We start from the raw sequence: 17732 nt of genomic DNA on the forward strand, positions 1-17732 counted from the left end.
CAATTCACTTAACTTCCTGTCACTCTACTGTAAACAACTGAAGTAATTTTTAGTGTATTAGCATTCATGAAATTAAAACTGTCTTAATACTTACTGTGCAGAATTCTTCCTGGCTACTCTGTGAATCTCAGTATTAACAGAATTATTTAAAACACGTAGAGAGATATGTAACATTGCCAGTAGCATAATGCTGCTGCTTAATGGAATACGATGCTTAACATAATATTTTACTGCAGAACCTCTTCTCAATTTCCTGTAACTTTGTTTAGTCTTAACTGTTCAGGAAACATATCTCTAGGCATGAGAGATACCTGGCAGGGTTTTGGAAATATCACCAAAAATGAGGGTTTGTAAAACCTTATTTGCAAAGTAGAGAAAAAAATATGACCTATTTCTCTTTAAGAGTTTTTTGCACCTCCAGGGAAGAGAGACGTAAAATTCACCAAGGAAGGTGACTGTCAGCAGTGGACTTCTGAGCTACCTGCTTGAAAATCTACCAATTTCTTTTCCGTTTGTAAAGCTAATGCATATTTTTGTGTAGATACTCTTTAAAACATTGTTGCCAGATTCAGGAGTTTCTTGCATTTTAGAGCAGGCCTGTCTTTTTCTTTCATCGTCTGGACCTTCCCTGGTCCCAACTTCTCTGTGAAGATTTCCACATCTTTTCCAAAAATCTTCACCACAATCCTGAGTCCACATCTTGCCTGAGTAAAAACAGACTGTATTCCCCATTGTAGCGTGGTCCGTACAACTGAAACTTCCAAAGATGGAGGAGCTTGCCATGAGTTTGTCCAGTCAGTCAGCTACTTCCTTCATTCATCAGCTATGTATCTTCTTCCCTTCACTTTCAAGGTAACCTCACCCCAGTTTAGTGTCCTAGTCTTGATTCTTCTTTCATGTTTCTTTACAGCCTGATGAGGAGAGGCCAAGAGAGCTGGGGCTGTTTAGCCTGGAGAAGTGAAGGCTCAGAGGGGATCTTATCAATGTATATAGATATCTGCAATGCAAGTGCACAGAGGATGGAGCCAGGCTCTTTTCAGTGTGCCCAGCATCAGAACCAGAGGCAATGGGCCTGAACTGAAACACAGGAGGTTCCCTCTGAACATCAGGAAACACTTTCTCACTGTGAGGATGACAGCTCTGGCACGACTTGCCCAGAGAGTTTGTGGATACTCCCTCTTTGGAGATACTGAAAAGCTGTCCGGACATAGTTCCGGGTAGCTGGCTTTACATGGCCCTGCTTAAACAAGGGAGTTGGACCAGATGACCTCCAGGGGTCCCCTCCAACTTCAGCCATTCTGTGATTCTGTGGTTCTCCAAGCGCTGAGCAGGGATTGTATAGAGGAAGTCCTAAACAGTTGGTGTCCTGCGGTGTCCAAGCATCAGAATGGGTTGACATGTCTTCAGTGCCCCTGTGTCTTTGGTGGCTAAGCAGCATGGAGGTGGGAGCTGTCTGAAATTGGGGTCTTATCAATGGCTGCATTGCCAAGGGGAGTTCTGAACTCTCTCTGAATGAGACTGAGAAGAATGGATCAACAGGTGGGGTCCTGTGCTGTGTTGCTAATGACATAGGGAAAAACAATGTAGTGCCAGTGCTATCGTGTTTTGTTTCACTTCCTTCTGCCCTCAACATTGAACCATCCGTGCCTTTTAGGCAAGCGCACTGTTTCCCATCCCCACCGTGTCCTTGCTTGAACATCATTGCATGGAGCTGTGTGCAACAAGCGATCTCTGCAGGCCTCAGAAGACATCGCAGGCACAGGCAGTGGTAGTCTGCTACAGATGCATCGTGTACACAAGGCAAAAAGCCAGACTTCAAGCGCTTGGAGAGGCTTATGCTTTAGGAAGGCAAGGGACTGTCAGGGCTGTGAAGGAGGTGGAAGACGTGCTGATGTTGCAGCTTGGGGGAGTGTGGTGTGATGTGAAAGGAGTCTGTGTTACCTACTTGGGCCTTGCAGGATCACAGGCAACCCTCCCACAGTTTCATCAAGGAAATGTTTTCCTTACTTTCCCACAAGTGAACCAGGACACTGTTTTATTGCACTTTCTCTTTGTGGTTCTTATTAAAAATATACCTGCAGGTTTTGAATTAATGTTTTGCTTGAAGGAATTACTATGAGGACTGTGGTTTCTGATGGATCATCAGTACTCTGTTCTCTCGCTGAACAGTGCTGGCACAGGCAGTGCTGGCTGTAGTGGTGGCCATACAATCAGATGATCATACAGGGTGCTGTCCTGTGCAGTGTCCATTGCACCATATTCTGCTCCAGCAAGCCTGGAGGAATGCTGAAGGCTATGACTTGTCCTGGGCTGTCCCATGTCTCAATGCTTGGGTTCAGGGCATGCACATCTAAATCAGGTGGTGGTCTCCATCATGTTCTTTCATTCAAAAATACCTTTCAGTTCTATGCAATATGGGATGCATCAGTTTTGCTGCCTCCAAACTCCTGTTGGATTCTGATTTCCTTGAACTTTTCCCCATATGGATCCCTCATCCTTTCACATAAGGCAGTGTTAAGTCAAGTTGATAACATGATATTGACACCAGATGACCCTTCTACTTAGGGAGGTCTTGAACTATTTATACCCAGATGTAAATTGGAGTGGTTCTGCAGATTGCACCTCAGTGTTTGAGCAAAGTCTTCGCCAGCTGTCATGTATGTTAACCAAATAACAAAGCAAGCAGAAGAGAAGACCTAAAAAGGCAAAACCAAAATGAAGAATGATGCAGAAGGCTGAGTATTTAATAAGAAGAGGCAGTAAGAGCTCAGAATTTGAGGGTTGGTTATGTAGCATGTAAATCCCTTTGGAGAACATCATACTTTCTGGTTCTGGTATGTTTGCGGACTTCTGGCATGTGGTGCACCTCACTCACAGTTAAGTATCTTGGGTTACTGTGAATGCAATCCAGATTGCACATGCTAAAACTGCTCTTTTGTTTGACCCAAATGTTCATAAGAAACAAGAAGGTATTAAAAAAGTCATAGTCCCTGTGGCTTCAGAGAAAAACGTGCCAGAAGCATGATTTAATGAAGTGCCCGATGTCCCGGGATGTGCTTTGCCGTCTCCTGTGCCTTGCCTAAGCTCTGGTCCATGTTTCAGCAGCCCACTGGGTGGCGTTTGATACCGACAGGTGTCTCTGCCCTCAGCCCCCAGCCTGGCAGTGCATTTCTCTCATGGCATTCCTTGCATTTCCAGCCTGATTTCATCTGTAAAAATTAGTAAGTAGCTAGTGTATCAGTATAAATACTCTGATTTGGTAGTGGTATATGACTTTCTTTTCTCTTCTTGATCCTTTGTGACAAAGTAACATTTATATACAATAGCATTTAAATGGTAGAGATCTCAAAACTTTGTGTTTCTACAGGTATCGGATATTCAGGCAAGAACAGCACTGCTGATGTGGTCCCCTCCATGCAGTGATCCTGGAGAAGACACAGACAAGAATGACATACCAGAGGTTTATACTTACGAAGTGATGATTTCAAGTACTGGAAAAGATGGAAAGTACAGAACTGTGTACATGTAGGTGTTGGCTATTTTTATTTAATCACTGCTGCACTGAAATATGTGGCTTAAAACCTCATTAAAAATCTGCTTGTCGTCCAGGAAGTTAAACAATTAGCAGTTTTGGGTAACTTCTATTTTGAAATTAGCTACCTTTTTTCAGTAGAATTTGTTTCATTTTATTACTGAAGTCTCTGCCATCAACTGGAATGTAAAGACTTTGTTCTTACATGTTGGAGGCATATTTTAGTACCACTTTTGCTGTATTTCAACCAGCTGCACTAGACACCATGGGTTCTCAAATAGTGAGACATGCAAGTACTGAGAAAAATAAATTTTATTTGTTATTATTTATGTCAGCACATGCTCCTGCTCCCAGTAAGGCTATCCCTCCCTTCCCTAAAATTGCTCTTTGTAAGAGACAGTCTTATTTTATGAAAAAAAAAAAGCAAATTCACACAGAACACAACTAGTAGCAGTAGCAATGCAAACAAAACTCTCCAATTGTTTCATTCCTAACACAATGGTTTTCAGTCAGTTTTTTGCAATTTGGAGAGATATGACAGTAAAATTTAGAGTTAAGGGTATAGAGCTCTCTAATAGTTATAAACCTTTGTATATAGCTAGTTTATCTTAGTCACCTTCCATGAATTTCATGTGATTACAAGTTGAGTATCCCTATCCAAGAAACTAGAGGAAGAGAAATGACCTTTGCTAAGATAAGCGATGTCAGCAAACGCAGACTAATAGGTGTTATTTTGGTGCCTTTTCTGTTTCCTAGGCTCTAACAAGTAGGTATATGCAGTCAGGTACAGTTTTAGATAATTGTTTTTGCAAGACTGGACTGAGCTTCTGTGGGCTCCAATACTTCAGTGTTTTTTTTTGAGTAATAACATACATGGATTCACATGCAGCTTGTCCTACTAAGTAAAGAAGAAAATAATTGCTACTTTTTAGAAAGCGCCAAACAAAAAAAGTGCCCCAAAACCACCAGGGCAAAAGAACAGGAATAACACAAGAAGCCTCTAAAATTCAAAGGTAAATGCATTTACATGTTGCTATATTTAGCAAAAGACAAACTGTTAGCAAATACATTTCATAGAAGGTGTATTGACTGAGTTAGATGATATATGTCTTTTTTTTATGAATGCATGGAATTCTGAAGTGGACTTTAACACAAACTTGTATCTCTTTCCAGTGGAGAAGAAAATAAAGTCACTGTAAATGATCTCAGGCCAGCAACTGATTACCATGCAAAGTGAGTATCTCACTTTCTCTTCATTAAATTCAGTGGAAATGTTTTAAAAGTTTCATTGTGTATTTGCCTAAGTCTTCAGAGATGGTCTTTACCACTTCTCACCCTCTTTAGAGTCACAAATCAACATTTTTGGCTTAGCTGTCCACTCAGTCCATTTTGGACAACATAAGATTGGTGCATCTCCATCCTACTTCCATGCTCTTTCCTTTATGCCAGCACAGTGGCCTTTTTTTGTCCTTGGAGCCAGGCACAGATGCTACTTTTCAATTTTCCACAAGCAGCAGAGTAAAGTACCTTGCCCTGGAAGATGCTCCCTGCTTGGCCACCCAAAGGTCACATTATGCTGCTTTTGCTTTGCTCCAGTAATCAGTGACCCTGACCTCATATGCTTCTAAAAGCCATGCTAAGGCACATGAAGGACAGGGAGGTGATTCGGGACAGCCAGCACAGCTTCACCAAGGATGAGTCCTGCCTGGAGAACCAAGTGGCCTATAATCAAGTGACTTGTATCAATGGACAAGGGGACTGCAGATGTTACCTATCTGGACTTCTGTAAGACCTTTGAGATAGTCCCCCGCAGTATCCTTCTTGGAAAATGAGGAATTGGTTGGATGGTCACATTCACAGAATAGTGATCAATGGCTCAATGTCCAGATGGAGATCAGTGGCAGGTTGTGTCCTGCAGGGGCCTGTGTTGGACCGTTACTGTCAAATATCTTCAGCAGTGACATAGACAGTGGATCGAGTGAGCTTCCAGCAGAAAACACCAAGCAGCTTGCAGTGTCAACCACCAAGTGGTGCAGTTGACACACCTGAAGATGGGATGCCATCCAGAGGGGCCTGGACAAGCTTGAGCAGTGAGATCATGGAAATCTCATAAGGTTCAACAAGGCCAAGTGCAAGGTGCTGCCCTTGGGTTGGGGCAACCCTGGTATCAACACAAGCTGCAGGATGAAGGGATTGAGAGCAGCCCTGCCAAGAAGGGTGTGGTGGTCGTGGTGGATGGAGAGCTGGGCATGACCTGGCAATGTGCACTTGCAGCTCAAAATTCCAACTGTGTTCTGGGCAGCATCAAAAGCAGTGTGGTCAGCAGGGTGAGGGAAGTGGTTCTGCCCTTCTGCTCCACTCTGGTGAGACCCCACCTGGAGTGCTGTGTCCAGCTCTGGGGTCCCCATCATGAGAAGAAGTGACCTGTTAGAGTGGCTCTAGAGGAGGGCCACAAAAGTTGTTCAGCCTGCAGAAAACTCAGTACTTAAAGGGGGCTTATAAGAAAGATGGAGACATACTTTTCAGTAGGGCCTGTTGTGATAGGACAAGTGATAATGGTTTCAAACTAAAAGAGGGTAGATTTAGACTAGATATACAGAAGAAAGTTTTTGCACTGAGGGTGGTGGAACACTGGAACAGCTTGCCCAGAGAGATGGTGGATGCCCCATCCCTGGAAACCATTCAAGGAGAGGTTGGGCAGGGCTCTAAGCAGCCTGATCTAGTTGAAGATGTCTCTGCTTATTGCAGGAGAGTTTGGGCAAGTTGACCTTTAAAGGTCTCTTCCAATCCAAACTGTTCTGTGATTCTTGGTTTAAAAAAAAAATTGTGTGAATACAGCAGTTTACAAATAAAGACCATTGTGAAGGCAGAAATGAAGGCCTCCTTAGAACTGCCTTTTCAGGAGATAATGGCATGTGGAGAATACCTTCTTAGACATGACTGAATGTCCAGCATGTGAAGGATTTGCCTCTCTTGACTGTGTGGAGAACCTGAAGATCCCTGTGTACTGACCAAAGGAAGCAATTTAGAGGCAGCTGGTAAGAAGCACAGGGAACAGAAATGTGTCATAGTAGGGATCTAAGTTAACGGTGTTCTGCCTCCTTTCACATCAGGTTTAGGATAGGATTTGCCTTGTACAGTGCTCAAGTGGGAGAGCTAGGTTCTCAGTCCTTGGTGTGAAGGGGTCTACACCTCCCAGAGCTGTTTTCCAGAGTGTTGTCCTGGTTGCCAGAGTGAAAGCAAGAGGGTTGGTCTGTTCTTATCACAGCTCTCATTTAATTTGAGCCTCTGTATTGCCTGGAGCACAAGGTCAGGAGAAGGATGAATGGTAAATTGGATCAAAGCTCTTTCATATGGAAATATTTCCCTATGATTTTGTTCCTATTTTAGTGGCATTTATATATTTTCTCCAACAAGGTTGAAGTTGAAAATTCATGCAGTATAAGGGTCAGTGCCTAGAAATTTTTTTTCTGTTAAGTCCTCTTCTATCAGGCTACATTCAGATTTTTTCTTGCTTAATTCTGATTGTTGTAGGCAATACATGGGAATCAGTGGCTTGGCCATCCAAGCTCTTCCTAAACAGAATTCTGCCAGTATGAACACTGCACAAAATCAACAAAGACTGGAACGACTCAACCACAAAGATAACTGACATATTACGTATTTGCAACTGTACGTAGATTTCACAGACAACTTTGTGTTCTACTTTTGTCACTGTTGGAACGTCTCATCGCTGTCTGTGAAATCTATAAAGCCAAATTTCCTGTGATTTGCTGTTCATGCATCAAAAATATATCAGGATTTTTGTATCTTCTTGAGCTGGCAACCCAGATCTTATATTGGTGATCAGAGGAAAGAGTTTTTTGGAGAGTTTTGGTTTTGGGGCGCCTTTCAAAGGAATAGATGAATCAGAAGAAAGTAATGTGCCATTGACCCAAAAAAGAGGCAAGGCATACCTGCACAGCTTAGGGGGCAGGGGGAGGCCAGATGATAATCATGTATTTCCTTTTGGAGACAAGCTTTTTGAAAAACAAGCCATTTCTCTTTGAGACAGAAGCAGGGATTCACTCTTTTGAAGTATGTGGAGAGTTAATTCACAGCCTTACTAAAGGAAAGGACAAGGTGAACACACTCAGCAGGACACTTAAATGAGTGCAGAGGATACTCTGAAAATATATCAACAGCTTTGTTGTGCTCATCTGATGAAAGTGCTTGCAGAAGAATTATTCATAATATCAGTTAATAACTCTACAACAGATAATGAGCCTGCAAAATGCTACCATTATTTTCCAGACAAAGTACAGCTAATAACAGACATATTTCAAATATAATTGTGAGACTAAAGTTGACTGATGGTAATGATGTACATCCGAAGTAAAGGACTCTTTTCTTTCCTTCTTATTGCTTCTATTGACCAAGATATTTCCCCCAGTTATTTATTTATAACAGTGATATTTTACTAATGAATCAGCAAGGCAGTAACTTAATTCCAAATGCTCGGTTTTCATTGGAAAACAGATTTTGGAGCAAAATGTTATTGACTCTTCCACTTTAGAGTCCAAGTAGAATGCAACTGTGTAAAGGGGAGCCCATCTGAAGCAGAGAGTTTTACCACAGCGAGTTGTGAACCTGATACTCCAAATCTTCCCAGGATAACTAATCGGACCAAAAATTCTCTTACTCTTCAGTGGAAGGTAAGAATTGCTTCACAGCCTTTAAAATAAATATTTTAAACTATTCAGAATTGTTGTGGATTTACCAATAAAATACCAGTTCATTGAAACTGACAATTTTTGTGTAACCTCATTTCAGTCACAGTTCCCTGACTGGAAATAGATTTACTGTGTTAAATGTAGGCTTGAGTAAAAAGAGAAGGATTCACAGAAAAGCAAGGAGTCTTTGAAGATAAAGTTACTGAGTTCAGTCCCCAATGCCTTTCAAGATCGAAGTTAGGAAAAAAAACCATAAACATGAAACAAGCATTCATTGAATGGAGACTGAACTGGGACTGTCTTGGCAAGTGAAACAATCATATAATGGGAGCCTCATTTGCCTTCCACTGTTCTTGTCGTGGTTTGGCCCATACATGCATTTTTAAAGTGGTCTTAAGTTAGAGTTCTAATTTTCTTGTTTTCCTGTTACAGGCATCTTGTGATAATGGTTCCAAAATCCACAGTTACCTTTTAGAATGGGATGAAGTAAGCAAGTTATTCTTCTATTTTTAGTCTTGAAGTTTTTTCAAGTAGTTGTATGTGTCTGTGCATGTCAAGTTGTGTGAAAATTAAGACTTCTGTTTAGAGGCGTGTGACAAATATGTAATTCCTGAAGCGATTATTAAAATACAGTTACTACTCAGTTTTTTTTCTCAGGGGATATAAGATAAAAGGATCTTAATTGCATGGTTCTGCCACTCTTAATAGTGGCTTTTTCACTTGTAGTCTAGTACTGTGTTCAAGAGCTGACACAGAAGGATCATTTTTCTATAACAGTCTTTCTTTTTTAATAAGTGGGTGGATCAGCTATGGCTCTGCAAACATTTGCAGTCTCTACCTGGACGGATATCCTGAAATGGCAGAGCTGCAAAATCTTCATGGCCTTTATTCTTTCAGCCCCAAGGAACTGGGAAATGAAAGGAAGGAAAAAAGCTGCTAATTTAATACAAATACAAAGTTTCATATGCTACTGCCTCACTATATGGAGATTCTTGAGTTATATTTCATTTCAAAAAATTATTTTACTTCATGCTTGTGTGTACTTTAATTGATGGATGCATATGTAATTAGGTGAATAATATGATTAACTTATTCCTTTTTAGGGAAAAGGAAATGGAGAGTTTTGCCAGTGTTATTATGGTCAACAGAAGCAGTATAGGATCACTAAACTATCACCAGCAATGGGGTACACCTTTAGGCTAGCAGCCAAAAATGACATGGGAATGAGGTAAATACTATTACATACATAAATATGGAATATGCATGCATGTGTTTCTTTAGGAAAAACATACAGTGGCATTTAAAGAAAAATGTCTTTTGTCCAAATGGTCTGAAATGGAATATAGAATATATATTTCAGTTGGAAGGGACCTACAGTGATCATCTAGTCCAACTGCTTAGTTAACTCACAGTATGTGATTGGGTTATTCTTTTTGCAGATAGCCTGTGTGCTGGGGTACTGTCCCTTCATCTAAGGTGTCTGTTAGTCTCCTGTTACCCTTGGAAATAGACAGAATATGACATTACTGTATCAATGAATTCTTTCAAAGTTCTAAAGCTTACTATAAATGCTAAAGATACGTGGTTCATGCTTTTAATTACTACTTTTCAGAAGTTACAGAGCACCAAACTTTGTTTTGAATTTTTGAATGAATGACATCTGACTTCAGTGGAGAATATAAGTAAGAACTTGGGAAAAAAAATGTTTTCTCAAGTTATGCTTGCGCTACTGCGTACCTTAGTTCTTGAATGTGCTTCTTGGTCATCAGGCGAAGCAGATGCACCTGGCTAACAATCACACCACCAGAGCTCATCTGCTCTAGAGCAGACTCCTGGTGTCCACACTACCTAGTAGTACTTGGACCCTGAGGTCCTGTGGGGCATAAAAATAGGGTTTCCCTCACAGTCAGCCTAAAATTGCTATTTTGTGTTTGTTTTTTAATTCGAATATTATGAACACTGTGCTGCAGCTCACTAGAGTGGTGATCTTATAGCATGAAATAGAGGATGTGTGTTGTGTGTCTTTCAACTGGCAGAAGGTGCAGCTGTGGAAGAAGAAACAACAGTGGCTGGCTTGTTTTGAAGAGCAGTGTAAAGAGTAGGGAGCCAGACCCAGGGTCATAATTCATGCTGGGCAGAAGGAATTTTCTGCAGACTATTAAGTATGTGAAAAATACAGCTGGCTCAGGAGATCTGAGGCATGTGTTGGGAGTCTTTGGAGAGTACTCAGGGAATGCATTGCATAAAGTGCCTGTTCCTTTGTCTTTCCTTAACCACCTGCTTTGCACTACTGTCAATGGACACTATAGTGGACTAGAATGACTTTTGGTGTGTTCCAATAGTCTTTATTACATTACTGCCTTCTGGATGATGTTCCTGGAATTAATTATTCTCTTGAGCTGCTCCTGGACTTTGTCTTGATGAGATTTAGTTGGAACTGTTAAAAGTAAGACAGGGAGGGAGCTGGCAGTTAAGCAGGGTCCAGTGCTTGGGCTCTCTTCCTGTTCCCTTTTTACATCTGAGTATAAATGTACCCTCTAGGAATAGCTACACATATTACAGATTCCTCCAGCATAAGCTTTGAAGACACTAATCAGTTAAGTACCCTTCTTAAACTAATCACACTGAATAGATTTTTAAATCAATATTTCATAGCCTTGTGAAGATGTGCTTTATTGTCTTCATGGTATTATTTAATTAAGAAGTCTCTTGAAATAATATTTATTAGTGTAGAGTGCCTGTTTATCCCTTATGAAGAACATTGAGAACATTAGGCATCTGGAGACAGAATTTTGTCTAAATAATTTACCAAAAAGAACAGATATTTTATCTCTGAGTTACTAATTTTTAAATTTAATTCTAACCTACATGAAACAGTGGTTAAAGAAAACTGGAAAAATAAAATTTATTTTCAAAAATAGATAGTATTGTACTTCTGAGGGAATTGTTTAATAGCCATTCAAATATGGCTATGGCTGGAACTCTTTTAGTTTATTTCAGTGTATTTTGGAGTGGTTCAATTAAGTTTAGAGATTAAATATTTTTACAATGTGGGGTTTTTTACCTTATATCTACTTGTAAGGTGACTCCTTCAATAGTTTGTTTTGAATACAGCTAGACATACTACTTGTATCTAGCCTCTGTTCATGCTTTTTCCAGGCTATCTATAAAATGCTGATTTTTTTTTAGTAAATATATTGTAGGTATCACATAATGTCCATTCCAGTAATTTTCCTGCTTGTGACTTCTTTCAGGAAAAAAACTACTATTCTCACAAATTTAAGAGTTCTCTCTTGTTTTGTACTTTTTCCCATCTTGCTTCACATCTCTGTCCTCACAGAAAGTATGTCTGTTTCTGTGCTATCAACGCTCTTGATAACATGTTGTCTGTAAGATTTTTTTCCTTTAAGTGCCAAAAACACCTCAGTGCAGACCAAAATTTATAACATGTGCATCGCTATAATACAGGTTGAGTAAGAGAGAAAGTGAAATTATCTTTTTATTGAGATTTTTAAGGCAAGTCGGGTTCAAAATTACATCTTTGTCATAAGTTTCATATAGTTAAAAAAACTAGACTAGCTTTAGGCTTGCAAGTGATTCTTCAGATTTGATGTAGAAGCAGCAAAGCCAGCTGAGAGCAGGTGGGGCTTTTTAGTCTAGCTGCATGTGTGTCAGACCATCTGTGCAAGCATAGTACCTGTTTACTGACTTTTACATTGTTTCACAGTAGGTCTTTTTATGTAGTTTATTTGTGTTTTCACCACAATGTGTATCTAATCTAAATCAGGTAAGGATAACAGTTTTGTCAGGAGATTCGCTGGAATACATTCTACTTCTTTTTCTGCAATAAGACTTTCGTTTTATCAGCTCTTAAAGTAGCTCACCATTGAATTAGACTATTACTCTAGTATTTTCTCAATCACTAGAGAAACTGTACTTCAAAGTAAGCTCGGACCACATAAGCAAAGTTTGTTTTGAGGTCTTGCTATAAATGTTTTTATACCTTCATGTGTTCACTTTGAAAAGGAAGGACACTGTGTTATTAGTATATTGCTGCATTTAGAGCTTTAGTGTTTTAGAATACTGAGTTAATATGAAAAAGCAAAACATTTTGGTTAGCAAAACATTGTAATTATATCATACAAAGGAGTCTTTCAATTATGAACATGTTAACCTTGTTCAGATGTTTTGTTACTGACAGACTCATGGGCAAGTTAAGTTGTTTGCTTGTAACAGCTTGCAATTTCCCATTGTGCATATGTCCAAGAAACTGTCATAGCCGTGTTTAGTAAGAATTTTGGTTTTTAGATATTAATTATTGTGTCTAGTTAGTTTACATACTGTCTGTTTTAAACAGTGATTTTAGTGAAGAAGTCCTGTATCATACCTCAGGCACTGCCCCAACCACACCAGCAAGTCCTTTGCTGATTAATGCTGGAGTTACTTGGTTATCCCTTCAGTGGACAAAACCCTCAGGAACACCATCAGATGAAGGAATCTCATATATATTAGAGATGGAGGATGAGAACTCAGTAAGTTTAGAATACTTATTCTCAGTATGTTTGATACATTATTGTTTTAAGTGTAGCAATGATTATTTTTGCTAGAATATTCTACAAGGAACTGTCTTTTCTGAAAATAAGCTAATGACTTGTCATTGCTGTGACCAGTCCACCTAGATTTCTTCTTTTAATTGTGTTTAGTGTTATGAAGCCCCATTCCTGCAAAGACTTCTAAATGGCTTATAACTTTGTGAACTTCTGTGTGAAAGTTAAGCCTTATAAGAGCTGGATCAAAGCAATTGCATCATGAAGTGTGGTCCCTCTAGATGTCATTTCGGACTAACATTTGTTGTAAAATCAATACTGCTCTATCATTGAAAGTGTAAGCTAAAATTTCCAGTGACATTGTATATGTCTTTCTTACTGTTCTTCTCTCCTGATTGGAAAATGGTTAATCAATTCACACCTCTTCATAAAAATTTTTGTGTTTACACAATGAAGGTGCACTTATTACTTTGTCAGAGAATCATAACAATTACAGTTTGAAACAGTAATTTATTTGTATGAAATATGTTAGATCCTCTGGTCTGCAAAGATAATGTTTCAAATAATCCTATTTAATTCTGCAGGGATATGGTTTCAAGCCAAAATATGATGGTGATGATCTTACCTACACGGTGAAGAATTTGAGGCGTAGTACAAAATATAAATTTAGGGTAAGATTTTTTTTTATATATTTGGGTACCAGACTAGCTTGAGATTGACTCAAAAGTGGGGAGAGCCTTTTTTTAAGGAAGACTGAATTTGATGCGAGTTTCTTAAAATTTCAATCTCTTAAAACTGTTGGCTGAATACCTGCATTATTGTTTCTGCAGAAGGATTAAGAACCTCTGCAAGCACGTAACACAGTTGCAGGTATCTTGAAATTCCAAGTCAGAAGTATGTGTTCTTAACATCTGGGGTTTTTTATTTGGCTGGTTTGTTTCATATACATGGGTGATATTACTTAGTGTAGCTATGGGTTCTTTGATAGTAAACACAATAAAGGTGTTGGGGTAAGGAGCAGCGTTGATAAAAAAAAAATTGTTAGTAAGTCATCCATATTACTATGGTGCTGAGCTTGTTCTAATAAGTCTTGGGAACTGAACTTTTAGTTCAGGAAGAACTCTGCCCTACCTATGAGCTTTTGGGTGTGGTTAAAAGCTAAACAGAAGCACACTGGCCATGGGAAGCTGATCAAATAGCCATCAAGGTCTACAAGAACTTTGCCAGGACAGGCAGAGTTAAAGTCAGGAAGGCTAGGATCAGCTAGAACTGAAATTGGCCAAAGATAACAAGAATGACATAAAAGGCCTCTTCAGATACGTGAGAAGTAGAAGCACAGGGAAGACATACAGAGGCCATTCTTAAACAGGGCAAAGAAGCAAGTTACTAAGTAATGCCAATAAAGCAGGGGTTCTAAATACCTTCTTTGCCTCTGCCTTCACCAGCATAACTGGACCCCAGATCATAGGATAAGGTAGCTGTGACAAGGCTGGGGTTTAGTCTCTTAGAAGGGCTCAGTTCACTTCTGGATGTTAAGAGGAGTGGCTGACATTGCTGCAGGACCCCTATCTATAGCATTTGAAAAGTGGTGCAGGTCAGGGGATATCCCTGATGTCTGGAAGAGGTGAATGTAATACCCCCCATCTACAAGAAGGACCCGGGGAACTATGGGCCTATTAATCTTACTTCAGTTCCCGGAAAAGAAATGGAAGTCTTCCTAGGAAATGTTACATGCCACACAAAGCAGGCAGTTGGGAAAAGCCTACACCAAAAGTAAATTATGCCTGACTAGCCTGATCATGTCCTACATCAAGGTAACACTTCCAGTTGGCCCAAGGAGATCAGTGGATGTTCTTTACCTGAACTTCAGCAAGCATTCAACACAACTCAACACAATTCAACAAGTTTCTCACAGCCTTCTCCCTGGCCAAATTGGCAAGGCACGAACTGGATAGGTAGTATGCCAACAGGCCCCACTCAGAGGGTGGTGATCAATGGTTTCTAATCAGGCTGGCAGCCTGTCTGAATTAGGAACTCCTGGGGATAGGAGGCCCCATGATGTTCATTTTCACAACTGATCTTGACAATGGGATTAAAAGTACACTCACCAAGTTTTCTGGACACTGCACTGAGTGGCCAGATGAACACATCAGAAGGCAAAATGATCTTACAGAAACACCTGGACAGGCTAGAAGAGTGAGGTAGCAAAAACAGTATGAAGTTTAAGAGAGACAAGTGCAGAGTTCTGCACCTGTCTGGAATAACCAAGGAGCCCACTATAGGCTAGGAGCAGCGTTGCTGAAAGGGACCTTCAGGCAAACTGGATCCTGGGCTGACTCTGCAGTGGCATCGCTAGCAGAGATAAAGAGATCTTCCCTGTATTCAGCTTGTGTCAGGTCCCACCTGGAGAACTGTGTCCAGTTCTGATCCACACAATTCACAAAAGACAGGCAGACTGGGAGATGGTCCAAAGGAAGATAACAAAAATTATAAAAGGGCTGGAGAACCTGCCCTGTAATGAAAGTTTAAAGGAATTACATATTTTCTCTTTGGAGAAGGCTCAGAGGGACATCATCACAGTTTGCCAGTACTTAAAGCCTGACTACAGAGAGGAGGGAGGTTCTCCCTTCACAAGGAGCCACCTGGAGATGACAAGGGGCAAGAGTTGGAAGTTGTACTGGATGGGCTTTCATCTTGGTGTAGGAAAGAAATTTTCCACAGTGAGATCAAGTAATCACTGGAACAACCTCCCCAGAAATGTGGTGGCGTCCCCATCACTGGATGATTTCAAGATATGACTGGAAAGGGTGTTAGATAATCTCATCTAGGCTCACTTTTCCCTGAAGGGTTGAACCAGATGATCTTTGAGGTCCCTTCCAACCTGGGCCATTCTATGTTTTAAGTCACTCCTGAATAGTTGCTTGGGTTTTGGAATAAAGCTAAAGATATGTCCCACAGTATGGATCACAGTATCATTTAGGTTGGAAAAGACCTATAAGATCAAGTCCAACTGTTAACCCAGCACTGAACCATGTCCCTAAGCAACCCATCTGCACATCTTTGAAATACCTCCAGGCATGGTGACTCAACTACTTCCCCGGGCAACTTTGCCAATGCTTGACTGCTCTTTCTGTGAAGGAATTTTTCCTAATATTCAATTTAAACTTCCCCTGGTGCAACTTGATGCATAGTCAGCAGTGACCTCATCTGTCTGCAAGTGAAAAATGTTGATAGCTGTTGTCACGCATACACCTAAAATACTATTTCTTAAGGAACAATTGGGAACTGTTGAAGAACAGCTTCTCTTTGCAATATGAAAGGTAATAGTTCAAGGGTTGGTTGATTTGAGTTAACACTAAAGCATGTAAGTACTTCTTTTTGGATGTTGTTTTGCACTTCTGAATATGATTTTGTTGGGGTTTTTGCATAACTTAGTATTTAAATAATTTAAAATATACAGTGTGTTTCTAGCACTATTACGGCTACACATGAACTGAAAAATAGCTAATTGCCTTGAAACTAGCTTCTGCAAGACTTGATCATAGTCTTCCTTTGAAAGTAATATTACAGATTAGTCATAGTCATTACTAGTAAGTGTATAGTTACTTAAACATCCTAAGTTTCTCATAAAAATAAAAAACCCCAATGTTTATACCCTATTTTTATTAGCAAAACAATAAACAGAAGTCTCTGTTTGCTCATTCATGGGGCGTAAAGGAGAAACAAATGTTATGTTAATCAGGTCTTTAATTTTTATTATACAGGGGAAAGACTTAATTAGTAGTAATATTCCTTAAGGCTTTTGAAAGAAGCTTTATAACCATTCGAAACCTTATTATAATACGTAAATGCTAACTGCCTGTTTAACTTCATTTGTAAGGGCACAAAGACAACCAGATGATTACTAATCTTGTAAACTGGATCGGGAGACTTAATGTCTGAGAGACATGGTAGCTTGCATTTCCTCTTCTCAGTCTGTACTAACTGCTGTCATTTCGATTCCGCTTATTTTTAAAATAGATCTAAAAGCCAAAAAAAACCTCTTTCTTTTTTCTTCCTTTTTTTTTTTTTAACTAGGTAGTTTAGTGTTTTGCTAAACTAAACTAAAAAGTAAAATGTAAATGTAAAGATTAGCAGGAATTTGTTTTCCTAGACTCACAGAAAAGTCTAGCTTGGAAGGGCTTTTTTGTGATCATCTGGATCAAATTTGTGTCAAAAGCAGGGCCTTAGCTTAGGCAACTCAACCCTGTCCCAGCCCTTTTGAGCTGAGATTTCAGTGTTTCCAACAAGGGTGAGTCAACCACTTCTTTGGGAAGTTTTTTCTAATGGTAATTAATATCTTTTCTTATATCCAGCTAGAATTCCCCTAACACACTTTGTGTCTACTGGCTCTTGTCCTGTCATCACAGATCCTTTGGAAGGCAATGTCTTCATTTCTCCTGTAACTCTCTCTTAGGTATTGGAAGGCTGTGATTAGATCTTTCCCAATGAAACTTCTTCTTACTCAGGCAGGATAAAACAAAACTTTTTTTCCTGTGTCAGGTTCTTTAATCCTCTGATCATCATGCTGGCCCCCTTCTGAACTCTTTACAGTCTCCCAGTGTCTCTTGAACTGGAAGGACCAAAACTGGATACAGTGTTCCAAGCATGGTTTTAAAAGTGCTGAGTAAAGTTATGTAATTAAATCCTTTGTTCTGCTGGGTAAATTCTTGCTGATGCAGCCCATGAACCAGTTTGGTTTTGTTACTGCCAAGATGCTTTGCTGATTCATTTGGCTTGTTCCTACTAGAATCCCCATGTCTTCTCAGCAGAGCTGAAAAAAGAAAAGCTGGCTAGAGTTAGACCCCAGACTGCACTGGTGCTGGGATTATTCCATCCAAGGTGCAAGACTGTATCTTTGTCCAAAGCTCATACAGTTCTTGTTCACGCAATATTTCAGCC

General features: G+C 39.9%; 1 protein-coding gene across 9 annotated transcripts in view; it reads left to right on the forward strand.

The window, feature by feature from the left end:
- The window catches only part of FNDC3A (fibronectin type III domain containing 3A), a 109248-nt gene that overhangs the window by 72266 nt on the left and 19250 nt on the right, over positions 1 to 17732 (forward strand). For all 9 annotated transcript variants that reach the window (XM_069010792.1, XM_069010782.1, XM_069010802.1 and 6 more), the window contains 7 exons: positions 3368 to 3525; positions 4706 to 4765; positions 8088 to 8226; positions 8677 to 8730; positions 9348 to 9472; positions 12602 to 12776; positions 13376 to 13462. In XM_069010792.1, the coding sequence (XP_068866893.1) occupies positions 3368 to 3525; positions 4706 to 4765; positions 8088 to 8226; positions 8677 to 8730; positions 9348 to 9472; positions 12602 to 12776; positions 13376 to 13462 (798 nt within the window). The remainder of the gene's footprint in view (positions 1 to 3367; positions 3526 to 4705; positions 4766 to 8087; positions 8227 to 8676; positions 8731 to 9347; positions 9473 to 12601; positions 12777 to 13375; positions 13463 to 17732) is intronic.

This window comes from Aphelocoma coerulescens, chromosome 1 (genome assembly GCF_041296385.1).
Source record: "Aphelocoma coerulescens isolate FSJ_1873_10779 chromosome 1, UR_Acoe_1.0, whole genome shotgun sequence".
Taxonomy (NCBI): Eukaryota; Metazoa; Chordata; class Aves; order Passeriformes; family Corvidae; genus Aphelocoma; species Aphelocoma coerulescens.